The 26,758-nt window shown below is 37.2% G+C and overlaps 1 protein-coding gene across 1 annotated transcript in view; it reads right to left on the reverse strand.

Moving 5' to 3' along the window:
- The window catches only part of LOC121408839 (myb-binding protein 1A-like protein), a 49,340-nt gene that overhangs the window by 18,287 nt on the left and 4,295 nt on the right, over window positions 1-26,758 (reverse strand). Inside the window, exons 2-17 of the mRNA XM_041600506.1 lie at window positions 18,938-19,042; window positions 17,902-17,985; window positions 17,296-17,367; window positions 16,805-16,915; window positions 16,049-16,171; window positions 15,472-15,564; window positions 12,835-12,946; window positions 11,729-11,907; window positions 11,124-11,267; window positions 10,291-10,364; window positions 10,056-10,110; window positions 8,503-8,625; window positions 3,880-3,994; window positions 2,998-3,104; window positions 1,751-1,801; window positions 758-919 (exon numbers count right to left, since the gene is read on the reverse strand). Of these exons, the coding sequence (XP_041456440.1) occupies window positions 758-919; window positions 1,751-1,801; window positions 2,998-3,104; window positions 3,880-3,994; window positions 8,503-8,625; window positions 10,056-10,110; window positions 10,291-10,364; window positions 11,124-11,267; window positions 11,729-11,907; window positions 12,835-12,946; window positions 15,472-15,564; window positions 16,049-16,171; window positions 16,805-16,915; window positions 17,296-17,367; window positions 17,902-17,985; window positions 18,938-19,042 (1,710 nt within the window). The remainder of the gene's footprint in view (window positions 1-757; window positions 920-1,750; window positions 1,802-2,997; window positions 3,105-3,879; window positions 3,995-8,502; window positions 8,626-10,055; window positions 10,111-10,290; window positions 10,365-11,123; window positions 11,268-11,728; window positions 11,908-12,834; window positions 12,947-15,471; window positions 15,565-16,048; window positions 16,172-16,804; window positions 16,916-17,295; window positions 17,368-17,901; window positions 17,986-18,937; window positions 19,043-26,758) is intronic.

A 26,758-nucleotide genomic window follows, 5' to 3' on the forward strand; every position in this document is an offset into this window, starting at 1 on the left:
AAAAGTAAACTGGGCCAAACACTGGATCACAACTCAAACAAGAAAGAAGTTCTATAGAAAAATTTTCAGATAAATATGCATTAGGCACTTTATAAGCAATTGTAATATTTGTTATAATTATTGTCGAAGGAGTGAAGGGTGGTCACCTATAAATATCATAGATACATGTTGCATCTGTGAAAGTACAGGGCTCAAACAACTGTTTCATATTAGTAGACTTTTAAAATGAATATATGCAACAAGGTTCATACAAATAGATATTCTACCAAATGTCTTAGAATATGTTATGACATTGTAATTTCTCATATTTTGCAAACCCTCCAATTCACACACAAACAAGTAAAAAAAAAATCAACATGAAGATGCATCTTAACATCATCAGAGCAACCACATAATCAAATTGCAAAGATAGCAGTACAGATTGAATGAGTGGATGTGAAACTGTAAATGAAATTATATAGCAAATCAAAGAGAATGTACCTATACGTTATCAGTGGCAAACCACTAGGTTTGTCACAGTAGCTGTACAGATTGTGTTTATTATCCGCAGTGGGAACGCCAGATTGGTCATTGATATACCAACCCGGAGCAGACCATTCTAGTCTGACCTGCGATATTTTTCAAATTCTTGTATCAAAATATTTTAATTCATTTGTACATCTATTGAATATTGGCAAATAAAATTATCCCCCCCCCAAAAAAAAAAATAATAAATAAAAAAAATTAATTAACATATAAGCTAAGGTAACTCTCTTACTTGGAGTATGTCTGCACTCTGCTTGGGTTCTGAAAACATTTGCAGTCCCACATGTAAAAAAAGAAGTTGGAAAGCCAGGCCAGAAGACATAGCACTGGTCTTCCCAGACTTTGTCTGTATGGCTGAAACAGAGACCATCATGGAGGACCATGCAGCCAGTGCCTGAAAACAAGTAAGATAGAAAAAATGTAAGACATATAGAGAGATACACACAAAGCAATTTAATTCCCCACATAACACAATTTCTACTGCAATTGATGGAGGAAAGCAATGTCTATATTTGGACCAGGGAAGGGGGCGGGGAGGAAAACAAAAGACATTTCCTGCTGAAAGAAGATCTGTCCAATATTCTAAGATCTCACCACTGCTTTGTGGAAAAAACAGAATATCATCCAATCTGAATGGGAAATTTCTATCTAATTTCAGAGAACAGAGTTTTTGAAGGTAAATCACACCCAAGAAGTCATAGACTGATTAATATGCACAAGTACACATTAAAAGCTTTGATGACCATTTTCATTCATAAAGTGATCAAATCATTTACAACTTATTGAATTCTAACCATTCTCATCTAAAATCTTGGAAGCACTAATCAGTATCATTGATTCGAAAAAACCTTAGAGAAAATAGTGTTTTTATTGAAAAAGAAGAATTAATTCAGTACCAAAACACGTGTTTCAGAAGGTTTGAATGTCAGGAATGTATCAGTACTTCAGTCTATATCAACCACATGGTCAGGTTGTACAGAAAAGCTGTACAGATTGGGTTTCATATCCGCAGTGGGAATGCCAGATTGGTCATTGATATACCAACCCGGAGCAGACCATTCTGGTCTGACCTGCGATTGTTTGTACTAATGTTTGAATGACTATAAACATCAGAGCAATGAAAAGCGTGAACAGTCAATTACATCGGATTTGATATCCTATGACCTCACTGAGCTCACTGAAAATCACATTTAAAAATGTATTTCCATATTTTTTTATATCTTACCTTGCCTGGAAACTCCACATTGCAGGTTACACTTTCACTAGTAAAAAGTTCCTATGAAACAGAATAAAGAATGAAGAATATTTAGTTCTTGTGAAACAAAACCTGGAAGTATCAAATTGAAGGTCTCTCTTGACTGGCCTGAATTTTTGTCTTTGATATAAGCCTATGGGTATTTTGGTTGTCCTTTAATTTGTGCTGGCTATAATAAAGAAATAAGTCTCACAGTAAAGAAATTGAAATTGACAGCCTGCTGATCATTGTCAAATATATCTAGGTGTCCATTTCATAAAACTTGTTAAAACAACAAATTTGCAATTTAAAACTACTGACATCAGTAGTAGTAAATTTGTTATATAAATTGCGTATTTGTAATCATAACAAATCTTCATGAAATGGGACCATGTTTAAAAACAAATCTATCTGTATCAATCATGGTCAGGGAGTATGAGGTAGTCATACCAAAGAAACTGACACTAGACTAATCAAAGCTAATGCATCATTTTGAATGCACTACCATTGGTCAGTTTTGAGTTGGCCTCCTAGGTGTGACTGTCTCAGTTTCTGTCATCCACGCAAATTGTAAACATTCGAGTTCAGCATCACTCTTTTCAAGTTTGTTTCAAGTATTTTTCAAGGGGTAAAAATAGAATACACCTGTACATGTCAGGAAATGTATCAGTACTTCAGTCTATATCAACCACACGATCAGGTTGTACAGAAAAGCTGTACAGATTGGGTTTAATATCCGCAGTGGGAACGCCAGACTGGTCATTGATATACCAACCCGGAGCAGACCATTCTGGTCTGACCTGCGATTTTCTCCTTTTAATATTCTGGAAAGGAAATTGGTACCCTTCTTTTCAAAGTCTGTTGAGGAATACCAGTGCAATGAATGAACACTTACTTCATTGAAAATAGTGATATAAATATTTATACATCAGAAATGTGTTTTAATAAATTTGATATGAAGTGTTTTTATTTTGATATCAGTCTATTGGCCCCATATGATCTTTGACCCTTGCATAGCGACCCGATTTACATTCACCCATTTGCCTATACTGAATAAGCAAGTTAATTTTTATGGAGTAGGGATTCATATTTTCAAAATTATCTTGAAATCCCATGTTTTGCTTGTGCTATGCATGGCAAAAATTGGCTGAACCATGCAAAAATGAGCTATGTCTTTGGGAAGAAAATTCAGAGAAAACTTATAGTGAGAGTAAACCCTATTAGACTGTACAACATACCTGTGCATAATGACCAAGCAGGGACACCCACAGCTCTCCACTTGATGTGGTTCCCATATGTCTTGACTCGGGACTAGAAGAGCGTTCTTCACTCTCGCTCTCCTTCTCTGCAAACAAAAAAAATATATATCATCCGTTCACTTTGGTGAATTGCATGTATTAAGTAATTCAATATGTTGCTTATATGTAAAATTTTAGTACTGTGGTGTGTCATAAAGTCATATGTTCGCTTTATATATGACTGGTGACCCGTTCTTCAGTGCCAAATCAGAACTCAAATCATTATGATTCCCATCAGCTAAAGGCAATATTATTGGAAGATTTTATTAAATAAAACAATCATCTATATTCGAGGTAGTCTCTATGTTGACCAGGCTCATTTGTACATCTACTGGTATTCAAAGAGTTCATAAGGAATTCAATACACTAGATATAGACTATACAAGCTGTATTACTTTGTAAAATTGATTTGAACATATCTAAATGGAAATGTATCTATACATCGTCAGAGCAACCACAAGATCAAGTTGCAAAGATAGCGGTACAGATTGATTTTACTATCCGCAGTGGGAACGCCAGATTGGTCATTGATATACCAACCCGGAGCAGACCATTTTGGTCTGACCTGCGATATTCTAAGGGTAGAATAGATATTCTGAACTTGAAGATGAAACATTTATCAAAGTCAATTCATTCACCTTATCACGTAAATGAGATAAATTCTAACTTTTATATTATGTTACTAAGCAATATACGGCAGCATTTCCAAAACTAGCATGAAATTCTCTTCTCTTTCTCGCTCTTTACATCATAAATGCAACAACGTTCTTTTCACTCTACTTCATTCAAGGAACACCAACAAACATCATCTGTAGACCATACCTTCTGCACCTGGTCTGAGAGAGATTGTACTGAGGACACCAAGAGCTCCATAGAAATGACTGCTTATCACCTTACGCAGTTCAGTGCTAACAGGGGTCTCAAGAACGCTGGAACACTGAAAGTATAAAAATAAACAAATTCAATTGGTAGTTTTATAACATACCTAATTCCGACCCGTATACGTTTCTTTTCCTTAATTTTCTTTTCATAGAAAAGGAAAGATGGTATTTACTACTTACAATCACTTACAAGATACAAGATAATGCTCGTAATTGAAATCAGTGAAAACTATTACTCTGAAGTTACCCCCATACTTGCCCTTATATCAATCCAGAGTCTGTAGTATATCAACCCAGTGTCTGTAGAATGTGTAGCATGTATACAAATATGTACCAGTTCCAAAAATAGCAGGATAAGAAAGTTTGTGTTCAACATCAGAAATAACATAGAAACTCAGAATATCTTTGTTCCTTTCCGTTAACATCAAAATTGTCTTGGTAGTCTGGTCTGTTAGCGTCAAAAATGCCCTACTTGTGGACACGGTGGACAAAAGCATGATTTTTTCTCCAGACCTTTGTTTATGTATAAGAATTAAGAATGGGGTATGCTCCAAAAAATCTGGCTGCAGGAACAGTGAAAAATTGGGTGAAAACGTCAGAATTTATGAGTTCAGATTTGTCTGATATATAGACTAGCGCTAGTGCAAAACTCAATAGCAGTGCATTATTTTGCATTGGATTAGTTCTTGAATTCAGACCCTTTTTGAACAGATCTTCTGTTTGTCCTCGCATCTCAATGCACCAAATATCTGAATGAAGATGCTAACCAAGCCGAAGGGTGACAGTGGAGGGGGTTGAATGTTGGTGTGTGTGTACATATTTTGGTCTTGGGGTAAAGGTGTGCAAGACACATTTTTTGCATGTGTTGGAAATTGTGTTGCCATGGTAACAGTGTATTATTGCAAAAATAAGGTAAAAATCTTGCAGTTAGAACCACTTCCTCTGTTTTTAACCGGTTCTCATGAAATTTGGCACACACATTGGTCTTGAGGTGAAGATGTCTTAGACATACTTTTGTGTGTCTTTCAGAAATCTTGTTGCCATGGTAACAACATATTATATGGTGAAAATTGGGGGGAAAACCTTACAATTCAAACTGTTTCATCAGTTTTCAATCAATTTTCATGAAATTTGGCACACACATTGGTATTGAAGTAAAGATGTACAAGGCACTTTTTGTGTGTGTTTCCAAAATTGTGTTGCCATGGGAACAACATATTATATGGCGAAATTTAGGTAAAAACCTTGCAATTTGAACTACTTCATCAGTTTTTTGTTGTTGTTGTTGTTTTGAACCAATTCCCATGAAATAATTATGGCTCACACATTGGCCTTGAGGTAAAGATGTGCAAGAACCTTTTGTCAGAGAGTGCATTGCCTTGGTAACCACATTTAGCCAGAAATATGGGGAAAACTAATTGTGGATCAGTCTACTTCTCAGTTTTCAGCCTGTGCTCATAAAAGTTGACACAAATATTCATTTTGGGTAAAGATTCATATTCAGTATTAAAAGGGAATCAAGCCTTGGTCATAATGTTTTGTGCATGGAAAGGAGAAAAATAAGAATGGTGAAAGTTTTAAAGAAATCAGACAAGCAAAATAAAGTTATGGCTGCTTTAAAATTAAGATCCCTAAGGCTACTAGTATGTAGAATTCAAATTGGCAACTGGGTAAGTAAATTATGACAAGGGGTGGGGCCGCAAGGACAACTTTCCCATAAGACTAGTAGTTATCAGGATTTTTGGTTTTCTCCTAAATCCCTATTCCATGGGGCCGTAATATAAACCCGGTAGTATGTTTTGTGTCCTCATGAAAGAAAGATATAATTTGAAGTAAAACTTTTGAAAAAAGAAATTTTAGCTAATTAATTATTCCAGTACATGGAAGAGTGGTCCTTGCCTTCTTAAATCACTGTGACATCACATATGCGGTCAATTTGAAGTCTTCATGGGTATAGTGATTACCAATGTTTATAACTTTAATATGTTCACAACTTTGTTATGGTTTGTCTGATATTGTTCAAACTTTGACCTATAAACTTGTCTGATTTTTCATTTTCCTCTAAAAACAAGTGTTTATTTGGGTTTGATTCCCCTTTATAACGTCATATAATAGCGCAGGGTATTAATCACCTTCAATAATATTTAAAGGCTTTTTGGGGGGGCGGAGAAGGTCCTTAAAAACTGACAACATAAAAATATAGAAGGTTAAAGCCCATGACCATGAGGAACTTAAACACTCTTAAAAAACACCCCTTACATTTTTTTTTGGGGGGGGGCTTTAGAAAATTGCCACATAAAGATTAAAATGAAATTATAACGACTAGGAGCTTAACCCCCCCAAAAAAAGGGAAATCCTTTACACTTCAGCATATTAATTTAAAGCCTCAAACATTCTGCTTTGAAAAAAAAAAGTTTCCGGTGTCCAATTAATCAATGTTTTATTTGAAGCATGAAGCAGGGGCTGTCACAGAAATATACTGAAAAAATTAAATGAAAGAAAATATAAGGCTAAAATCTCTTGTGCACATAGGTATATTTTTGACATGGTACGTTACTGAGTCATGGATTTGCAAGTGAATTTCTAAAACAAGTGCAGATATTTTTGTATATATTTATATTTCTATAAAAATTAGTTGCATGATTAAAGGTACACTTTAAAATATGTCAGAAAAAATATACTTAGAGAGAGACAGGAAACAGAAGGAGATGGCATGGTGAAGCTCAAAATCAAGAGTGATGTGAAAGTTAAAAAGAAAGAGTAGGAACGGAATATGAATAAAAGACCGAGTAGGAGCATATAAATGGTTAATTGGGTACTGTAAACAATTTTTTATCAAATCAGAATGCATTAAGCTTCAAATGAATGGTCTAAAGTGCAAAGGACTCTTCTTACCTTTGAAGGGGGGGGGGGGTTTCTGCTAAAAAGTATTATCAGCCCCCTATTTTTTCGGGGGGGGGGTGTTAAGTTCCTAGTCATAATCCTTTAACTGTAATTTTAATGAGGTCATTTTTTAAAGACCCCACCCCCCCCCAAAAAGAGAGTAATGTCTAGCTTTAAAAATGCATTGACCCCTGAGGGACAAAGGTGTAGACTGGTTTGAGCATGGGGAAGTAGAACTAAAAGTGGTATGGGGAGGGGTGCACATCTTGGGGAGGTGGAACTAAGGTTTGGAAAATCAGCTGTTGAAAGTAGAAGGGGTACACATTTTGTTTTGCTTGCCAGTGTTGGAACTCCTCTGCTTCAGCGGAAGGTTTCATATTCACCCAGTGTACCTCCAGCCTATATGCCCTTAAGGGGATGCGTTTTTTTTAAGAGTGTTTATCATTTTTATGTTTCTAACGGCCACTGCCTTTAACCTTCTTTGATGTCAGATTTAAAGGACTAATCCTGCCCCTTCCCCAAACCCAGAAATATTAATGAAGGTGATTAATACCCCCACATTTTAATGCAGAGAAGACATTTAGAATTTAATATGAATCTTTACCCTAAGATGAATATTTATGAGCACTGACTAAAAACAGGGGAAGAAGTTTGATCCACAATAAGTTTTCCTACATTTCTGGATATCATATGTGGCTACCCTGGTAATGCACTCTCTGACAAATGCAAAAAAAAGGTTCTTGTACATCTTTACCCCAAGGCAAATGTGTGAGCCAAATTTCACGAGAATTGGTTAAAAACTGATGAAGTAGTTCAAATTGCAAGTTTTTTACCTAAATTTTGCCATATGATAATTTGTTACCATGACAACACAGTTTCTGAAACACACACAAAAAGTGCCTAGTACATCTTTACTTCAATACCAATGTGTGTGCCAAATTTCATTAGAATTGATTGAAAACTGATGAAGCAGTTTGAATTGTAAGATTTTTTCCCAATTTTCACCATATAATATGTTGTTACCATGGCAACAAGATTTCTGAAAGACACACAAAAGTGTGTCTTAGACATCTTCACCTCAAGACCAATGTGTGTGCCAAATTTCATGAGAATCGGTTAAAAACAGAGGAAGTGGTTCTAACTGCAAGATTTTTTACCTTATTTTTGCAATAATACACTGTTACCATGGCAACACAATTTCCAACACATGCAAAAAATGTGTCTTGCACACCTTTATCCCAAGACCAAAATATGTACATACACACCAACATTCAACCCCCTCCACCATCACCCTTCGGCTTGGTTAGCATCTTCATTCAGATATTTGGTGCATTGAGATGTGAGGACAAACAGAAGATCTGTTCAAAAAGGGTCTGAATTCAAGAACTAATCCAATGCAAAATAATGCACTGCTATTGAGTTTTGCACTAGCGCTAGTCTATATACCAGACAAATCTGAACTCATAAATTCTGACATTTTCACCCATTTTTTTCACTGTTCCTGCAGCCAGATTTTTTGGAGCATACCCCATTCTTAATTCTTATACATAAACAAAGGTCTGGAGAAAAAATCACGCTTTTGTCCACCGTGTCCACATAATTCCGCTAACTGACCAGACTATGGTAGGTGTGTATTCACTACAAAGCAAAACCTTTTCCGAAGATAACGACAGTGCCTTACCTCTGGAATGTCTGGTTGTGCCGTTTCTACTGTGAAGAAGGCATGTAGGAAGAGAAACCTGGTAGCATCAAGCAGCCAGTCTTCTTCCCTAGGAATCTTAGGGTTCTTGATCAAAGTCAACACCTATAACAGAGAGTGAAAGGGATATGGAGTTAAACAAGTGGAATGCCTCTGGCTGTCTCATCTGCATCACGCGATTCAACATAGCAGCAGTGCTGACTTTGAAAACTACTCTAACTCGCACAAGATGTTCAGTTCAGTGACACTTGGTTACTCTTATTTCCACGTTTTATGAACTAGACCAATACACTTACAGAGATAGGATGGCAATTCAACAAATACCCCAATGTTGCCAAAATTCATTGACCTCACATGACCTTTGACCTTGATCATATGACCTGAAACTTGCACAGGATATTCAGTGATACTTGATTACTCTTATGTCCAAGTTTCAAAAGTCAGATCAATAAACTTGCAAAGTTATGATGGTAATTCAACAGATACCCCCATTATGGCCAAAGTTCATTGACCTTTGACCTTGGTCATGTGACCTAAAATGCGCACAGGATGTTCAGTGATACTTGATTACTCTTATGTCCAAGTTTTATGAACTAGACCAACATACTTTCAAAGTTATGATGGTATTTCAACAAATACCCCCAATTCGGCCAAAGTTTATTGACCCTAAATGACCTTTGACCTTGATCATGTGACCTGAAACTTGCACAGGATGTTGAGTGATACTTAATTACTATTATGTCCAAGTTTCATGAATCAGATCCAAAAACTTTTAAAGTTTTGATTGTAATTCAATAGATTCCACCAAATCGGCCAAAGTTCATTGACCCCAAGTGACCTTTGACCTTGGTCATGTGACGTGAAACTCATGCAGGATGTTTGGTGATACTTGATTAACCTTATGTCCAAGTTTAATGATCTAGGTCCATATATTTCCTAAGTTATGATGACATTTCAAAAACTTAACCTCAGGTTAAGATTTTGATGTTGATTCCCCCAACATGGTCTAAGTTCATTGACCCTAAATGACCTTTGACCTTGGTCATGTGACATGAAACTCTAATAGGATGTTCAGTAATACTTGATTAACCTTATGGCCAAGTTTCATGAACTAGGTCCATATACTTTCTAAGTTATGATGTCATTTCAAAAACTTAACCTCAGGTTAAGATTTGATGTTGACGCCGCTGCCGTCGGAAAAGCGGCGCCTATAGTCTCACTCTGCTATGCAGGTGAGACAAAAAGGATGTCATAAAGAAACATTTAGAACAGAAGGGAAAAAAAATTCTTCCTCTGAAGGGAGTTTGAGATTCTTTATAAAGAGATTAAGGTACACAAAAACAACCAAAAACCAAGTAAAGAAGCAAAAGAAAGTAACACATGGGTGACAATATTCCCCAAGAGTTTATGGTTCTTACTATTCCTTGCCCCATAGCTTATGGGGAAGATTTTTTCCAATTGATCATACACAATGATTAATACATTCATTCGCTAAACTTCATATTAAGGGACCCATGTATATCAGGTTTACTTACCTGCATACAGATCCATTTTCTGTCTTCATCAAGATTAGGTTCTTGCATTCTGTGACTGGATTAGAAAAAAAAGGCAATACTGAAATCAATGAACCAACCATTTATGAATATAAAATCTGTGTTCATATTTACAAATTGGCAAATTTGGCAAAATCTGTATCCAAATGTTGGTAAAGATAATAACACAGTATATGCAATATGCACTCAAATAGGTAAGGTGTTCAAAAATATATACCTTATACTTGCTGTCCCGCTGTGAAATAACCTCTTTAGCCATTTCAGATATAGCTTCACTGCTCCACAATTAAACTGAAGAGATGAATAAAAACACAATAATCAAATTTAATGCACTGTATATACCTGTTGGACAGCAAAGTTTCATATATAACAAAAGAAAAACATAAATACATACAGATAAATGTGAAATTAGACAATCAAAATTAAGTTCCAAGTTGTGTGACGAAAGGACTCTCCTATCCAGATTCTATTTGATGGACTATGGTCTGCACTTTTACTTCATAAAAAAGATAAGATTGTCCAACCTTTGGACTTGCTAGACACAGTAAAAGGTAATGTAACAAGAGTGGGTTATTAAACTTCGAAGTCAATACAATACATTTCACCAAGTTTCAGAGTGAATAATATCTCAAAATAGAATAGAATGATGGAAACATATTCCCTTGGAACAAGCAAACTGTCGTAACAAAAAAAAATGAACATGATGTTCAGTGTAATCAAACCATGCTATGTATCAGTACTTCAGTCTATATCAACCACATGGTCAGGTTGTACAGAAAAGCTGTACAGATTGGGTTTCATATCCGCAGTGGGAACGCCAGATTGGTCATTGATATACCAACCCGGAGCAGACCATTCTGGTCTGACCTGCGATCTGGAACTGAGGGGATGTAATCAAATTTTAATCACAACTTCAAATATGCTGTGGAAAACATATATCTTAAATCTTTTTCACTCTGGCTATAACCCAGACTATTTTGAAATTGTAAGGCCTGGGGGGGGGGGGGGTAATTTGCAGCCCTCCCCCGATATCGGCTAACTGAAACTTACATTACTGATGATGGAGTAGACTGTCTTTGACTTGGTGATATCATCAAACTTCACATGCCCAGGTCTTGACAACAGGCATTTGGCAACCGAGAACTGTACAAGTGGATCTTTGATGTTCTTCACAGCATTTGCTAGATTCTCACTCTATGGAAATATGAAAGACAGAATGCAAAATAGTGAGTAATGAAAATAAAATGGCAACATTCATTTAAGAAAGAATAAAGGAAAGGACATCAACAATTACTGTGTGGTTCACATGCAATTGGTTCAATAACCTAAAACTATGCTATAACACATTTGGTCTACAATAAATTTCATCAATAATCATTTGTGATAATCATTTATGGTCTCATTGACACTCAGTCTACTTGGTAAGTTGGTTATTTTTTATTTGTCTAATTTGATCTATAACCCATTTCTTGGTGATGGAACATTCTCTTTTCGGTCAATTGCTTAATTACTGCAACCATTATAAAACAAATTTAGGTGAGAATAAAATCACTAATTGGAACTGCCCAATTTTCTCTTATGAGTCAATCCCTAATCCAAGACTCTTGCAACAAAAAACCTACAAGAATAGCATCCAACAACTTATTTGTATTTACCATTTTGAGAGCAGCTGAATGGAGAATAGCCTGCTTGTTAGCCAAGTTGTTGATCATACTACGGATGAGCTTCTCACTAAACAGTGCCCTCAGTTGTTTAGCTTCAGACAGGGGGACTGCTCGTTCCAGCAAGGAAAATGCCAGGTACTTTGTCTCGTGTTTGGACGTGCACAGACCATCTTTGTACAAACAAATTTTTACCAATGAGTAGGAATGTAATTTTCATGATACAAATAGCCAAGAACTTAATAGATAATTTAAGATAATATGCTGAAATTCCTCATGATATTCTGAAATGTGAGATATCAAGAAGAAACTCTGAAACATTTTAAAGGCAATGTATGTTCATTTTCAAAGTTCAACTCATTCATGTTGTCTGCCCATCATAGCAGGTAATATAGAGGACCACCTGCAGCAGTTTCTGATCAGACATTCAATATCCGCAGTGGGAACGCCAGACTGGTCATTGACATACCAACCCGGAGCAGACCATCTTGGTCTGACCTGCGAGTGCGACTTTCTACTATATATTTCCTTTTCAGGACTACCTTACCTAAATTGTCACCCAGCATACAACAGGCATAGAGCATTGTAAGTGCTTTGTGGCATTGTGACTGGCAGAAATACATTCCTGGGGGCCATTGCATAAAAGTTACATTACGGTAACTTTGCCATCCAATGGTAACTACCATGGGAACAATGGTCAACAGCCAATCAGAATCAAGGATTCCATGCAAGTAACCACTGGATGGCAAAGTTACCGTAATAGCAACATTTATGCGACGGCCCCAGGAGTGGAGAATGTGCAAAGTTCATGTATGGGCAACACTGTAGCCAAGTATATAACATAGAATTGTAAAGAAGACATGAATGTGGAGACATATTACAGATGAATTCATATAGTGAATCATTCTGCAAGGAGTGGGTAGTCCCAAAGAAGTAAAGATGTGCACAGAGTATGTGTGCAGACAAGAAAACAAGTGATGAGTAGGAATGATACTAAAATATGTAACTTGGATTGACTGATTTCAAAAACATGTGATTGACTTGCAGTATAATGAAAGTGGATCATCATCATTATAGGGGCAGTAGTCCCACTAACTTACCATCTACAACAACCTTCCAGAATTGAGCCACTTTTGATGAATCCTGGAAGACCAATGCTAGCAACATATCACACACTGGATGGACAATAGGATGACTTATCATGGTGGATTTCTGGAAAATAAAAAGAATTCAAAAGGAGGTTCATGAGTAAAACGTGTGACCCAGAATCTTTAAATTATGAAATGAGAGACTATCAGTAAACCATCATGTTGCAATGCTAACCAAGAATGCAGATAACTGACAAACAGCTTCAATATTAACCCTAAAAAGAAGGGGGGGGCGAGCTGATTCAGCCCCCCCGACATTTTTCGTGATAAATCTGCCGCGCGAAATTTTTTGACCGCGTTGCTAGCTGACTTTTTACATTTAAGTCTTGCGCAACTTTTGAGACCAAATTTGCGACCCCCGGGTACGCGGTTCCAAAATTACGCAACATTTCGTAAGTGCATGCAGACCAAAAATTGCACAAAAAGGTGAATTTGTGTACAAATCCAATGCAAATAGAGGTTTTAGCCGAAATTCATAAATGTATCATTATTTTTCCTTTTATTGATTGAAATCAATTAATTCCATCTTATTAACAGACCTGCCATCATTTGAAAATGGAAAAAAGGAGTCCACGAATTGCGCGGAAAGCCGAACTCCCAACGGCGGGGGTCAAGGGGCCCGCCTTAGGCCTTAAGGCGGGCCCCTTGTGGGGTCCAGGGGCAAGGCCCCGGCGGGGGTGCAAGGGGACGGAGCCCCCTCGAAGCTGGAGGACATTTAGGAAATTTCACCTTAAAAACAAGCCTTCTGGAGCCCTTCTTGAGCTTTTTATGCCTTGTCCTTTCTCTGGAGCCTTTCATAAGTGGCTTTTTTGGCACCATGTATTACCTCTCTTGAGCAAGTATGGCATAGTTTCTTTCTACTCTCCATAGCCAATTTATGTACCATCAGAGAACTTAATGTTCTTGTGCTCAGGCTTGCTCTCTGCTTAGTTTTGTTCTTTACCACGATGGAAAATACTCTTTCACAGTCACTGTTGCTATGAAAAATTAGCAGAACTGCTTTCATTGTTTTGCATAGGATTAGGAGGGTGTCTCTGTCACTGTGTGCCTTTAACAGACTAAAAAAAAATACAGCAGGGGTCTAAAAGTTTGCAAGAATCGGCACTGAAACGGCAGACTTGTAAAATCCAAAGCATTTAGCTCACTAAGCACATATAAAAATATCAGGAAAACATATTAGTTTAAAATGTTACCGTTTCTAAACCCTCAGCTGGCGAAACAATCCATTTCCCACACGGTATTCCAGAACGGCAGTAGTATAGTAGCGGAGGCACGCAAGCGCTGCGCTGCATCGTATGCATAGAGTTACATTCGCTATGAATCCTCGCGATCGCGGGCGAACTGTCCAATGTCAATACACACGATCGCTGTCGGATAAATAGCGCGCTGGCCGTGGCTTGTTGCGCTTCGTATATGCACACACGGGGCACAGGCCCATCACGCGTTCTTATCCATTGAACTCCACGTACGCGCGCGTAGTGCATGCGTTTAATTAACGTTACGCACGGTATATAGGTACGATCCGACACACGTGCGTACGTACGTAAATGTAACATTGAGAGGACTCAGAGAGAGAGAGAGAAAGAGAGCCGTAGGCAGACGGAAAGTGCGTCATTTCCCAAAGAAAAAAGAAAATCATCTGAAATACAAAGAAAACGGAGTTCTCCGCTTTTGGGCCGCTATAAATTCTGAAAAACGGAGAAACTCCGGAAAACCCGGAGAAGTTGGCAGGCCTGTATTTATGGTCCAAATAAAGTCCCTGACAATTTCCATTGAAAAAACAACAAAAAGACAGAAAGTTGAAAAACAAAGAAATACATAGGAAATTTAGAAAACAATAAAATACATAAGAAAATAAATGTGATTTTGAAATTTTTTTCACTACATTTGATCAGATTCATATAAAGTGTTTGTGAATAAGAAATTAGCATTCTAGGGGCATTATTTAGTTACTTAAAGCAAACTTTTGATTTTATGCATAAATTAGCATAATTAATTAGCAATGAGATTTTTCGCAGAATTTGATCTTGTAGTTTTGTAGATTATGTCATGGGTAACGCGCGTGCCAAGTTTCGTCACGATCGGCGGCCGAGATCATGAGGGGGGCTGATTCAGCCCCCCCCCCCCCGTCTTCTTAGGCATCGAAATAGCCCAGTCTATTTAGGGTTAAATAGTGAAATGTTATCAAACCTAAGACTGGCTGCCAAAAGACAAGATTTTACACCAGGGTTTAGTACCTGAATCTTAATTTGCCACCCCCCCTAGAGAACTGAAATTCAATACTTAAAAAGATTATTTCCATACATAAGCGTGGATTTAATATTGATAGTAATCTACACATTTTGTGAAAACTGTGAACAGAGTCCTGAATAAAAGCAAAGTGATTAATCTAGGAGTGATTTTCACTATTGATTGCGTTGGTCAAATGTATAATCAATTGTATAATACTAATTAACGATATAGACTTAAGGAGCACAGAATCTTTTCACTAACATACATATTCTACTTCACTACATAAGACTCCTAATATGCTCAAAAAACATGAAAATTAAATTTACAATCTGGTTTGACCCCAGTCATTCTACATACTGAAAGAATCTGGATGATATGGTTGAAGTTGCTTGGGTGAACCAGATCAACATGGCCATAGTGATTCTGAAGAAACTTGGATTTCACAACGTCCTAGAATAAAACACATAAAAGACAGCACTCCTCAGATTTAAATCAAATTCGAAACAGCATCAGTATTGTACTTGAACAATATATTTGCTATAATGGTCACTGTTATTCAATTATTATTTCGTATTCATTTAATCACAATGGAATTCAAAAGGTAAATAAATATACAGTTTATATTACTAATATATAATGAGCTGCCATAGAAGAAAACCTTGGGAAAGATCAGTGAAAACTTGAGGAAAGGCAGACAGGGAGGAGGTTATTAAAGACGTATTTCAGACCCCTCTAATATTCTGGCAATGAAGAGCCAAAATAAACATAAAAATTTTCACTAGTCTTACCATAAACATGACAGCAGTGAAAGATCAAAATTAACTTTTAAATCTAAAAAATATTGAATTATCTATGACTGGTCGATCATCAACTAGATTCTGTGATAATAGGCGAATGCAAATAATTAGAATATAACAAATATCTGGGGACTTACTGGAAACTTTTGTCTGCAGACCATGAGAAGGGCCAAATTATTGGGTGAGATATCCTCCCATCCTTGCTTCAAATCGGACTTCAGCATAGGCCATATGTGATCAGAGAATAGCTCGGCCGATGACTAAAAGAGTTTGGAATACAAACATTGCACAATAATATTCCGTTCATGTGTCTTGCATAATGTCTTCATGAGCTTTGACAATACTTCAGATATTATAACCCTGGCTTTAGCCCAGCAACCTTTTAGAGTGCACAAGCATTTCAAGGAATGAATTTCTACATATCTGGAAACTCCAGTAAATTATAAGAATTTATCATAATAGTACTCAATAATTTATTTCATGCAATCTCACCTGCTTCAAGTTCTCATACATGTAATTCAAAATCTATAACTCACTGGAAAATTCAAGCATACAATATTTTAAAAAAATATCCCCAAATGGATATGAGGGATGTTTATCTTATATTCTCATACATGTTCTTATTAAATTCATCTTACTTTCAGACAGGGGAGACTTAACTCTGCTGGTACATAGAATACATGCACACATAACTAAAAAAAAAACTTTATTCTAAAAGACCACATTACAAACTATACTTCTGAAATTCCATGCACTGAATACAATCAACAAGTAAATAGGCCAATAATATCTTTTCTCCATTTTTGAGTGGTAGTTCAGTCCTCAAAAATATTGAGGCTACAAGAGCTGTTCAACAAGAACTTCTCTCTCTCTACTACATCAATAGTACTTACTCTCTTGATAAGGTCAATGACTCCTTGAAGACAGATCAATTGCAGATATGACTTCTGTTTTGACAAGGCATGTAGCTGCTCTAGGACGTACACAGAATCCGCTCCATTGTGCTGAAGATAAATCATATAATCATACATTACTTTAAACCACTGCTCCCTTTTCAACAACCTTTTGTCATGGATGCAATGGGGTAAATATTACATCGCTATAGTGTTGGAGGTCACATCGTGAGGTCAAAGGTCATTTGATGTAAAACATTCAAGTTTACCAGCAATACTTTCTTGTGCATTCAAACTTGGTTAGGGATGTGCTTGTTCAAACATTCACGTTATGAAGTCACAAGATGGCGAGACACAATCTGGCTATTGCCTTGATCTTGATTAATTCAAATCAACATTTTGTAAGGGTTGAACTTGACCTTTAAGCAATATGTACCTATTTTTCTTAAAAAGACAGAGAAGAAAGCAGACTTGTCTACTTGTATACAAACCTTGTTGAGTCTTCCACTCTGGATGACAGCAAGATAGGCAAAGACTTGACCAAAAGCATACTCTTTTTCTTCCTGTGCGTTGCAAAGAAAATATTTACAAAATGAGATGAATCTTTAAAATAAATTTAAAATCTTAACTTAAATTAACAAAATATATCACTTTTTTTTTAATTTGATGCAAAACTGAATATTTTTTTCACTGATATTGCTGACAGTCCTAGCTAGGCTAGCTTCTGAGTTTTGTATCCTGCATTTAAAGAGAAGAAACAAATCAAAATACACATCTAAAATGGAACTTTGATTTGGATGTGGGAATAAAAAGTTCTTTTCCACAATTTTTGATAAAAATGTTCATTCATTTTCATACTTTGTCCTTGTTAATATACAAATATAGCAATGACTTAACTGTTAAATGCATTGCAGTGAATCATCATCCCCTCTTTCAGGAACCACAAGAAGAAAATGATAAGAAAATGGGGTTTGTGTCACATATACCATATCTACCAAGCTTGCTTCATGTCTTCTTGGCTTACCACACAATTACAATAAGGTTTGTACATTATTCTTCATCAAACAGCCTATAAGTGAGGAAATGGTGATGCTTACACTCTTCTTTCCAGACACCTGAAGTTCTTGCTTCATAAGTTTGAATACATCTTCCAAAGCAATCTCTTTCACCTTACAAAGTAACTGGAAAATAAGGGGTAAATACATTAAAACACAGTCATGTCCATCCAAGCAAAAAGAAAAGAAATGGATTTATTTTATGCTGTTTATAATCTCAAAATGTCAACAACAAAAAAATATATAAGAAATTGAAAAAAAAAAACAATATGATACATGTACATAAGAAATTGATGCGATAGCCTAATTTTTTTCCACACACATTTGCTAAGAACACCACAATGTGTTTCTACATAAAAAAAATTAGAACATATCGAGCTATCTTTAGGGATTAAAATGAAAAAGTGCGATTTTGCATACTATTTAAGCATAAATTAGCATAATCAATTGATAGCAATTTGCATAAATAATAAAGAATTTTATAGAGCATACATGTCGCAGACAAACTGTGTGCCAATTTTTGGTGCAATCGACAGAGGCTCATAGATCTATACGGTTGTACTATATGTATTTACAGTGGTTGTAAAGGGGTACTACAAACTGAAATTGATATCTGAATAAATGGAGTAAAATTCAGCAAGCAAAATGCTAAATATTTCTTTTGAATATTAAAGGTACATTTAAGTTTGCTTTCCTCGAGAATCTGACACCATCCGGATATGTATCCAGAATGGAACAAGATTTATGACCAGCAGACGTTACGCAATGACACTAGAAATTGCCCGATGGTAAAAAGTCATAACCTCAACTTTCCCTGGTCAGACAGGATAGCCAAAGGATTTCCCACTGGTACACTAAAGTTTGCTTCCCAAAACAGAGGATCCCGAAAGATTTCTCACTGGTACACCAAGTTTGCTTTCCAAAAAAGAGGATCCCGAAAGATATCCGAAAAAAGAGGATCCCAAAAGATATCTGAAAGTTTGCTGGGACTACGACTCATGTTAACAATCCCACCCCCTCCCCTCCAATTTTTTTTTTCTAATTAAAAAAAATTGGAGAATTTGCCTTTGAAACTTACTTCAGTAAGGGCTATTGCATAACCCTGTCTGGCACCTTTCCTTGATGAAGCTAGACCTCGCACAAGTCTTCTCAGACTATATGATACCTCTGAACAGTATTCATCCTGGATAAAAGAAAAACAAAACGGCTAATCTTTAAAGGATTGCATTGTGGTACAGATTACGTAGAGGATGATACTGATTTTTCAAATCCCGTCTTTAAAATGTACCTGATAAATCAATAAGTTAGGCCATCTCAAGAGTGAAGGAAAAAGCTGCAGTGTAAGAAGACACAGGAACAGCTGCTCAAAAGAGCAAAAAAAGTTCTTGCAAAGGAATTTTTCTAATCGGTGTCAACAGAAGCCAGAATAAATTTAATAGGAGAGAATCCAGTGATGATCACAAGGAGGCCCAAGTCATATTGATTATTTTGTAAACCAGTGTTGGACAGCTTCGATTCGATCGAACATCGATGCATTGAATTTTGAAGGCGGGAAAAATCAAATATTTTAATACATGTAACCAGTGCAAGCCCCTCGGAATTAAATCAATCCAATATCCAACAGTTAGAGCTATCTAAAGGTCAAGTACTTGATTATAGAAAGGAAAATGGCCATGATTGTGCAAAATGGTTGCAGTCAACTTATTTGAGCAAGTGGGGGACTGAATCTTGTGCAACACTGTCAGCGTACAAAGAAAATGTTAAAGCCCTAATGCATTCAAAAAAGAAAATAAAAATAAATCCCGTAAAACAGATGGGCACGAAAGCTTCCTCTCATCCCCTTACAAGTTTCCTAGAAAACCAGCTGCAACAAGAAAACGTAAACATGTTGACCATGATATGGATGTTGAAGCAAGTCCAACAGTGGCATCAGTTCTACATACATCAATTGAAGATAAGGATAATGAAATAGGTCTATTGCATATATCTCTTGAGGAGAAGACAGGTGAGCTTGATGCTGAAAGGATTAAACTTGAACACCTCTCCTCCCAGCAAAGAGAAAAAAATGCTGAATTAAATAGAAGTTGATCTATGACATAGTACCATGAGGGGAAAGTCAAAATATTTAAGAAATATGATCCACAAAGTGACCACATAAACAGCTCTAGAAGATGGATTGATAACATTAGTTGAGACTATACAAGAGATGAAAAGTGAGCACGTTGCAATGTCAAAAAAAATAAAGAACCTTGATGAAAACAAGTCTCAAGAACACAACAGTAACCACCTTTGATGAAAATCAGTAGACCTATACAACAGAGCTTACATGCCATGTACACAAGCTCTTGGAGCATCGTGTTGGCTTCGATCACATTGGTCAGGTCATTAGAGACTGCCTAGAATTTGTCGATTTGAAACCATCAAAACTCCTATCTTGGGACACATCAGGACTCTCAGGAGTATAATGTCAGACAGGGCTTCGACTGAAAAGACATGGCATGAACTACTAGAGTCATTTCGTAAAGACATATTACCAGAAATAGCTCAGAACTGGGGTGATCTTACACCAGAGGATAGAGCACCTGCAGAATCTCTGACCAACTTTTTCTGTGGTTTACACAGCTTCGTTCAACTTGCTGAAGTAGCTGGTTCTTCACTACTGGAAGTTGAACAGTCTAGCCAAGAAGAATAGGTAAGCACTTCTACCCTTTGTACTCACACAACTCTACCCTTTGTACTCACGCAACAGAATGAATCAGAAACAGACTCTTCCGTACAGAATCAAAGGCATTTGCTCCAACAGGGGATCAAAATTCAGGATGTAATGGGGTTTTTAAACTCTTTGTAAAGCCCTATCTCGATGAACATGGTAGAGGTCATACTGATCAATACGAGGTGCAGCTTGATATGGTTTGCCTGTTTTGTTTTTATTTTCATGTCACATCCCTATTACAAGATAGGCCTATCTATACTTCTATACTTCTATCTATACTGAAAATAAAAAAATCATGTGGCCAGTAGAGGCGATGGCCAATATGGGAGACTGTCTCCCATGAAAGAGATTAAGCCTGAGTCGAATCGATTTTAAAATCGGTGTTCGATCGATGTCATCGAACACCGGTGCAGATTTTGCAAAATCGGTGCATCGAAAAAAAAAAAAATACGTCGGCCGGCCGATTCGTTTGGTTTACACAATCAATCATCAAAATATCAGTAATGTCCAACTTTACTACTACTTACTTGATTTCTATTGCCCCCAAAATGAAACCGAATGAGTAATTATGATGCTATTCACCATTAATTTGAAGTTTATTTCGATCATAGTTCGAGTCTTACTCGTCTGCTCGTGCCGAGATAATTTATGCACGATGAATTCATGAATGGAAGTCATGGCCATCGATCGTGCATGCGCAGTACTGTTCTTTAATCAAACCAGAAAATGGCCGGAAATTGACGCGATCAACGTAAAATAAATCTTGCTTTCATGAACAATATTAAAATCATGACCATAGAACATTATTTAATCGTAATATTTAACAATAATTTGCATATGATAATCATTAATATGAATTTAGAGCTTGATGTGAAACGTTTGTATTTCGTTTCAATTTTCAATGGCGGACATCTCATGACGATCGACTTGACTTGAGTCGAGCTAGTGCACTTGTCTAAAAAAAATAATCATCACGTCAGAATTGATTCTCGAACATTGTCTACATGCAAAAACTCTGTTCAAGTTCGTAATATCACCATATAATAACATTTAACATGACAAAACAGAGAAAATTGCGTTTGATATTTTTTCCCATCAATTTGAAGCTAGTTTGTGCCCATTTTTGGGCTCTGATTTCATGAATGGGAAAATGTGTCATACGTCATCAAACACGCATGCGCATTGTGCTTATTTTCTCGGAGCTTGGAGGAGACGTCCAGAGATGGAATAACAATAGAAATAATCCCAGTATTATTTCTTCCATATGAACATAACATACTTTGCTGACATCGTCAATATTCTTAGTATGACCATAAAATCTTGTTAAATCGTAATAATTTAGATGAATTTAGGGCTCGATTCGAAACATTCGTATTTATTTTGATCGCATGCTCATAATTGCGTCTAAAAAACTGGATTGTCATTATCAGGATTAATTCTCGAACATCGTCATAACTCATATTCCACAATCTTTCCTCACAATCGTTATATCAGCATTGAATAGCAATTCAAATGACCATCCAGAGAAAATTACGTATTTATTCCCATAAATTTATTTGGAGCTCATTTTGGATCCAACTACACAATCTCAGGCAAGTTGCAGTGCTCTCCGTTGATTGCACTTGTTTGCTGGCGCTGACGCCAAGCACGCCTGTCGTTTCGTGAGAGTGAGTGTACGGAGCTGCGGACGGGGCTGGTGAATGGACTGCGAATGCTAGTCGACCGAAAATCATTCGGATCGACTCTGCGTGATTCATGTCTTTATTATTGTTTCATTTTGAACTTATATGTTGTCATCTGCAAATATCATTGTTGAAGATATTTTGGGAAGAATTCTGCTTTGGTCCCCGGCCTTTTTTGTGTGTTTTGTGATCATGGAAAATACAAACGAACTTTGCTTTGTCATCTGCTTGTGCAACGCTCACCCGGCCAACACCAGCGCATGCATACCGTCAGTGCGTAGTGCATATGCAAAGCGCATCGCATCGACGCAAAAACAAAAGACTACAAATTTTCCCCGCCCAGTTATATTCGATGCATCGATGTTCGATCGAATTAGAGCTGTCGAACACCGGTTTTCAAAATAATCGATATGACTCAGGCTTAAAAGAGATTATCTCCAATATCAGAGACTTTTGTAAAGAATTTGGGTATCCAATTTCAGATCCAGTCTCCAATTTGGGAGACCAATTTCCTTTGATTACATTTACTGCAAAACCATTACCTGGCTTGGCAGCAAATAAAAATGTGATAAGCAGATTCCTCATGAAAAACTTTGATTTTGATAAGGAGTTTTGTTGTTATCCACGTACAAAACTAATGGGCTTCTGACCTCAGTGAGACAAAATTTTAGGTGGAAAAAGTTACACTTTTGTTGTAGTTTCTTTCGTTCTTTTGCAAAGCAAGTCTCGTATATGGGAGATTGTCTCCCATATTGACCGTGCGCCTCTAACTTTACTGACATAACAGAGTACTGGTGGAATTTCTACAAAATACTGCGTGCGAGGACGATTAATTACTACTTTTTTTTACTTGGCATGCTTTGCCTAACAACTAAATTGAATCACTGGGCCTGGGCCTAGCCTGGAGGCGTCTAGGGAGTAAAAGTCATCTACTCTATGTAGGCTTACTCCCCATTGACGCCTGGGACGCCATATATTCACGCACGGACGGCCACAAAACCTGAAACTTTCTCCCCCGAGATTTCTACTTTCCCTCTAAAAGATCTAGCCCTAAAACATGTACATGGGGTTCAACTTCATTTCCAACATTTCTGCGATATCAATTTCGTATTATCGTTTTTGAAGAATTCATTAAAAAATCGAGAAAAATGTTGTGAAAAGATGGGAAGAGCTTACGGCCGGGTTTACGTCGCTATCTTGATTTCTGTGTCTTCCACTAGGCGACTGCATTGCGTAACGCGCGATTTGCATGCTGTCTCCAAGTGGAAGACACAGAAATCAAGATGGCGACGTAAACACGGCCGTAAGCTCTTCCCATTTTCTCATTAACAAATCTCTCGTTATTTTAATGAATTCTTCTTTAAAAATGAAATCAAATATCGCAGAAATGTTGGAAATGAAGTTGGACCCCGTGTACATGTTTTAGGGCTAGATCTTTTAGAGGGAAAGTAGAATTCTCGGGGTGAAAGTTGAATTTTGTACCCGTATGTGGGGAAATACAGGGAGGGGTCCCAGGCATTAGTGGGGAGTGACCATACGTACAGTAGGGGAAGGCAGGTTAAGTTGAGCATAGGGGCAAGTTGAGCCACCAGCCCCAGGCCAATAATGAATGAGTCAGACATTGTGGTGGTGTCATGTATTGATGACCCATAGCATAACCCCTAACCCCACCACATTAGGTGGTTTCAAACCACCTCGATCACAAGACTCCTGCATTCAAACCGCCCCGAAACACATCTTTCGGGATAAGTTCCCGAAGTTACGAGCATGCGCAGTATGGTCTGATAAGCAGGCAGGGCGCGAGATTCAAAATCACTAGCCCAGCAGCCACCCACGCCGCCGCGCCCAACGACACGCTGGGCTAAAAGTTCCTGTAATTTGCTTTCACATCGCCGAAATACCTGCGACCTTGGAAAAATCCCCACGAAAGTTCTCGTAATTTCGCCAAGTACCTACTATTTAGCGGGTATTTTCTTTTGGGGAAATAAAGCGTAGTTTGCTTTCACATTACCAAAATACCTGGTATTTTCTGATCGGGGTAAATTTCCCGATCAGAGAATACCTGGAACTGGCGAACTTCGAGGCGGTCTGAAACCACCTATTGTTTTCCACTTTGAAACAAAAAGTAGTTTTTTAGATGGAAAAGTATGAATTTCAGCAAAAAAAGTAAAAAAAGAGTGTGAAATAGATAAGTGCTTTATTCACACACACATCTTTAAATATAGTAAAGACATTATAACAACATTGTTAGTCCAGGTATGGACCTTCATTCTTGTCATAGTCTTTTATATGATGGATGCATAATAAATGTGTGGATACAAAATTATCGCACTAAGTTCGGACTGGGGTAAGTTGAGCCAAACAGCATGGGGCAAGTTGAGCCATGGTAATTCTTATGGTAATCTATCTTAAAAAACAAACAAACCATAAAAATCGATTGAAATGCAGGCTGAAAGGAGCAAATTTACATGACTGCTCTTTTCCTTTTAGTGTTTATAGAGAATTAGCAAGTGAAAAGACTTCAAACAAAAAATTGACATGCTGGATCTCTCCCCATACATTTTGTACAGTTTTTGTGGCTCATCTTACCCCAGACGGTGGCACAACTTACCCCATAGGCCTACCGTATTTGCAGGCGTAAAGGCCGCACTTTTTTTTTATGAGAAAATGAAGAAAAGTCGGGGTGCAGCCTATACGTGACGATAGTCAAAAGCCGCGTCCAGCGAACGCTGAATACGTGGTCAAAACATCGCGTGTGCGTACGAATGGGACTACAGTGACGCTTTCATTGTAATGGTAGTTAAAACAGTGCGTTTATAGGATGAAACAGTAAAAATCTTTACTTATTTAATCAAACATTTTCAGTACCGGTACGTGATATCTTCTCAAATTTAATTCTGCTTAGGTGTAAAATTTGTTTCCATAAACGCAGTAGAGCTCAGAGACCGTGCCAGCGATCTGACTCTGTCTGGGGCCGGCAATGTCATGTTTAATACGTTTGCAATGCATGGCTTCCGCGCGCGCTTTAGCGCTCGCACCTACTGCGGGGTACTTGCCAATTGCAGGCTAGGCAGCTTGTTCGCGGCGATCCAAGACATGTATTGGTAGACTTTTGACGACAAAAGCATTGTAATTGTAATGAACGGTCATTACTATTTATTTATGAAATTATGTGGAACATTGATTTAACATGTTTTCATTTCTATCTTCCTTGCAGGAGCCAGGAAGATTAGTAGCACCTCGCTCTACATTTTTCAAATTTATTTTTACATTGTCATCGATCGTAATGGAAAATAAAATGAAAATATTTACCTTTTGATCTTTTTTTTGTTTTGCATCTCCAAGTCTCATCGGCCAATAAATAATAATAAAAACCTACCTTGCGATGTGTGCTGTGGTCTGCTGCGGTGATAATCTGATTAGGCTGGTTGGTAGTGAATAATATTTTGGATGAATATTTTGTCAATGAATTGCTATTTGAAAAATGATAATTAAAGTTACAACATTGAGATGAGTGATTTTAACTTGTTAGGCATTCTGGATTATGATGATGGTGACGACGAGGATGATGATAGAGCATGTATATGTTGACAATAGTAAATGATGATGCACGATTTGCGTGCGATAATAATGATGACACGGTGATACACGATGTTTGCATGCAATTTAATATTCTATTGCAGGTGGAAAAATAGCGTAAGTATTAAAAAAAGATATCATGCCGCCTTCAATATTTTCCCGCTCAGGAAGAGATCGAGGGAACATGACAAGGTATGTCATTTGAAATTGCTTTGTGCGTGAATTAATAACGGTCTTTTTCAAGACCACAAACTTCCAAGAAAGAATCCGTGTTCAACTTTATTCATAGGCGGCGGAAGCGTGGGGGGGGGCATGCAGTCCCCCAAAAAAATTGAGATGGGGGGGACGATCCCCCCTAAATTTTTAGTTGATAACCTTTTTTTTTGCTTGTCAATTTTGTTTCCTGCGTCCCCCCCCCTAAATTCTGGTGGACCCCCCTTAAAATGTCTCTTGCCCCCCCCCCTTAAATTAAGGTTGATGACCTTTTTTTTTTTGCTAGTCAAATTATTTTACATTTGTTACATTGTTACAATTTGAGATGAGGACGATCCCCCTAAATTGAAAAAACCCTTTTTTTTTGCTTGTCAATTTTGTTTCCTGCGTCCCCCGGCCCCCCTAAATTCTGGTGGACCCCCTTAAAATGTCTCTTGCCCCCCCTAAAATTTAGGTTGATGACCTTTTTTATTATTTTTTTTTGTCCATCACAAAATTTCAGGTAGACCCCATCTACTTTTTTGGGCTTCCGCCACCAGTGTCTTTATTTCACTTGGTCTTTACCTCTCTCTCAGTCTTTATTTCTCTCATACTACATCGCCGACTTCAATAAAAACAAACATTGAAACACCGCCCGTGCTTGTGTATTTATTCAACTTTATTTGTAAAAAAAGAAGTTAATTGAAAGAAATAAAACATTCGCCGCGCTTGT

The sequence above is a fragment of the Lytechinus variegatus genome, chromosome 2, assembly GCF_018143015.1.
Source record: "Lytechinus variegatus isolate NC3 chromosome 2, Lvar_3.0, whole genome shotgun sequence".
NCBI classification, from domain to species: domain Eukaryota; kingdom Metazoa; phylum Echinodermata; class Echinoidea; order Temnopleuroida; family Toxopneustidae; genus Lytechinus; species Lytechinus variegatus.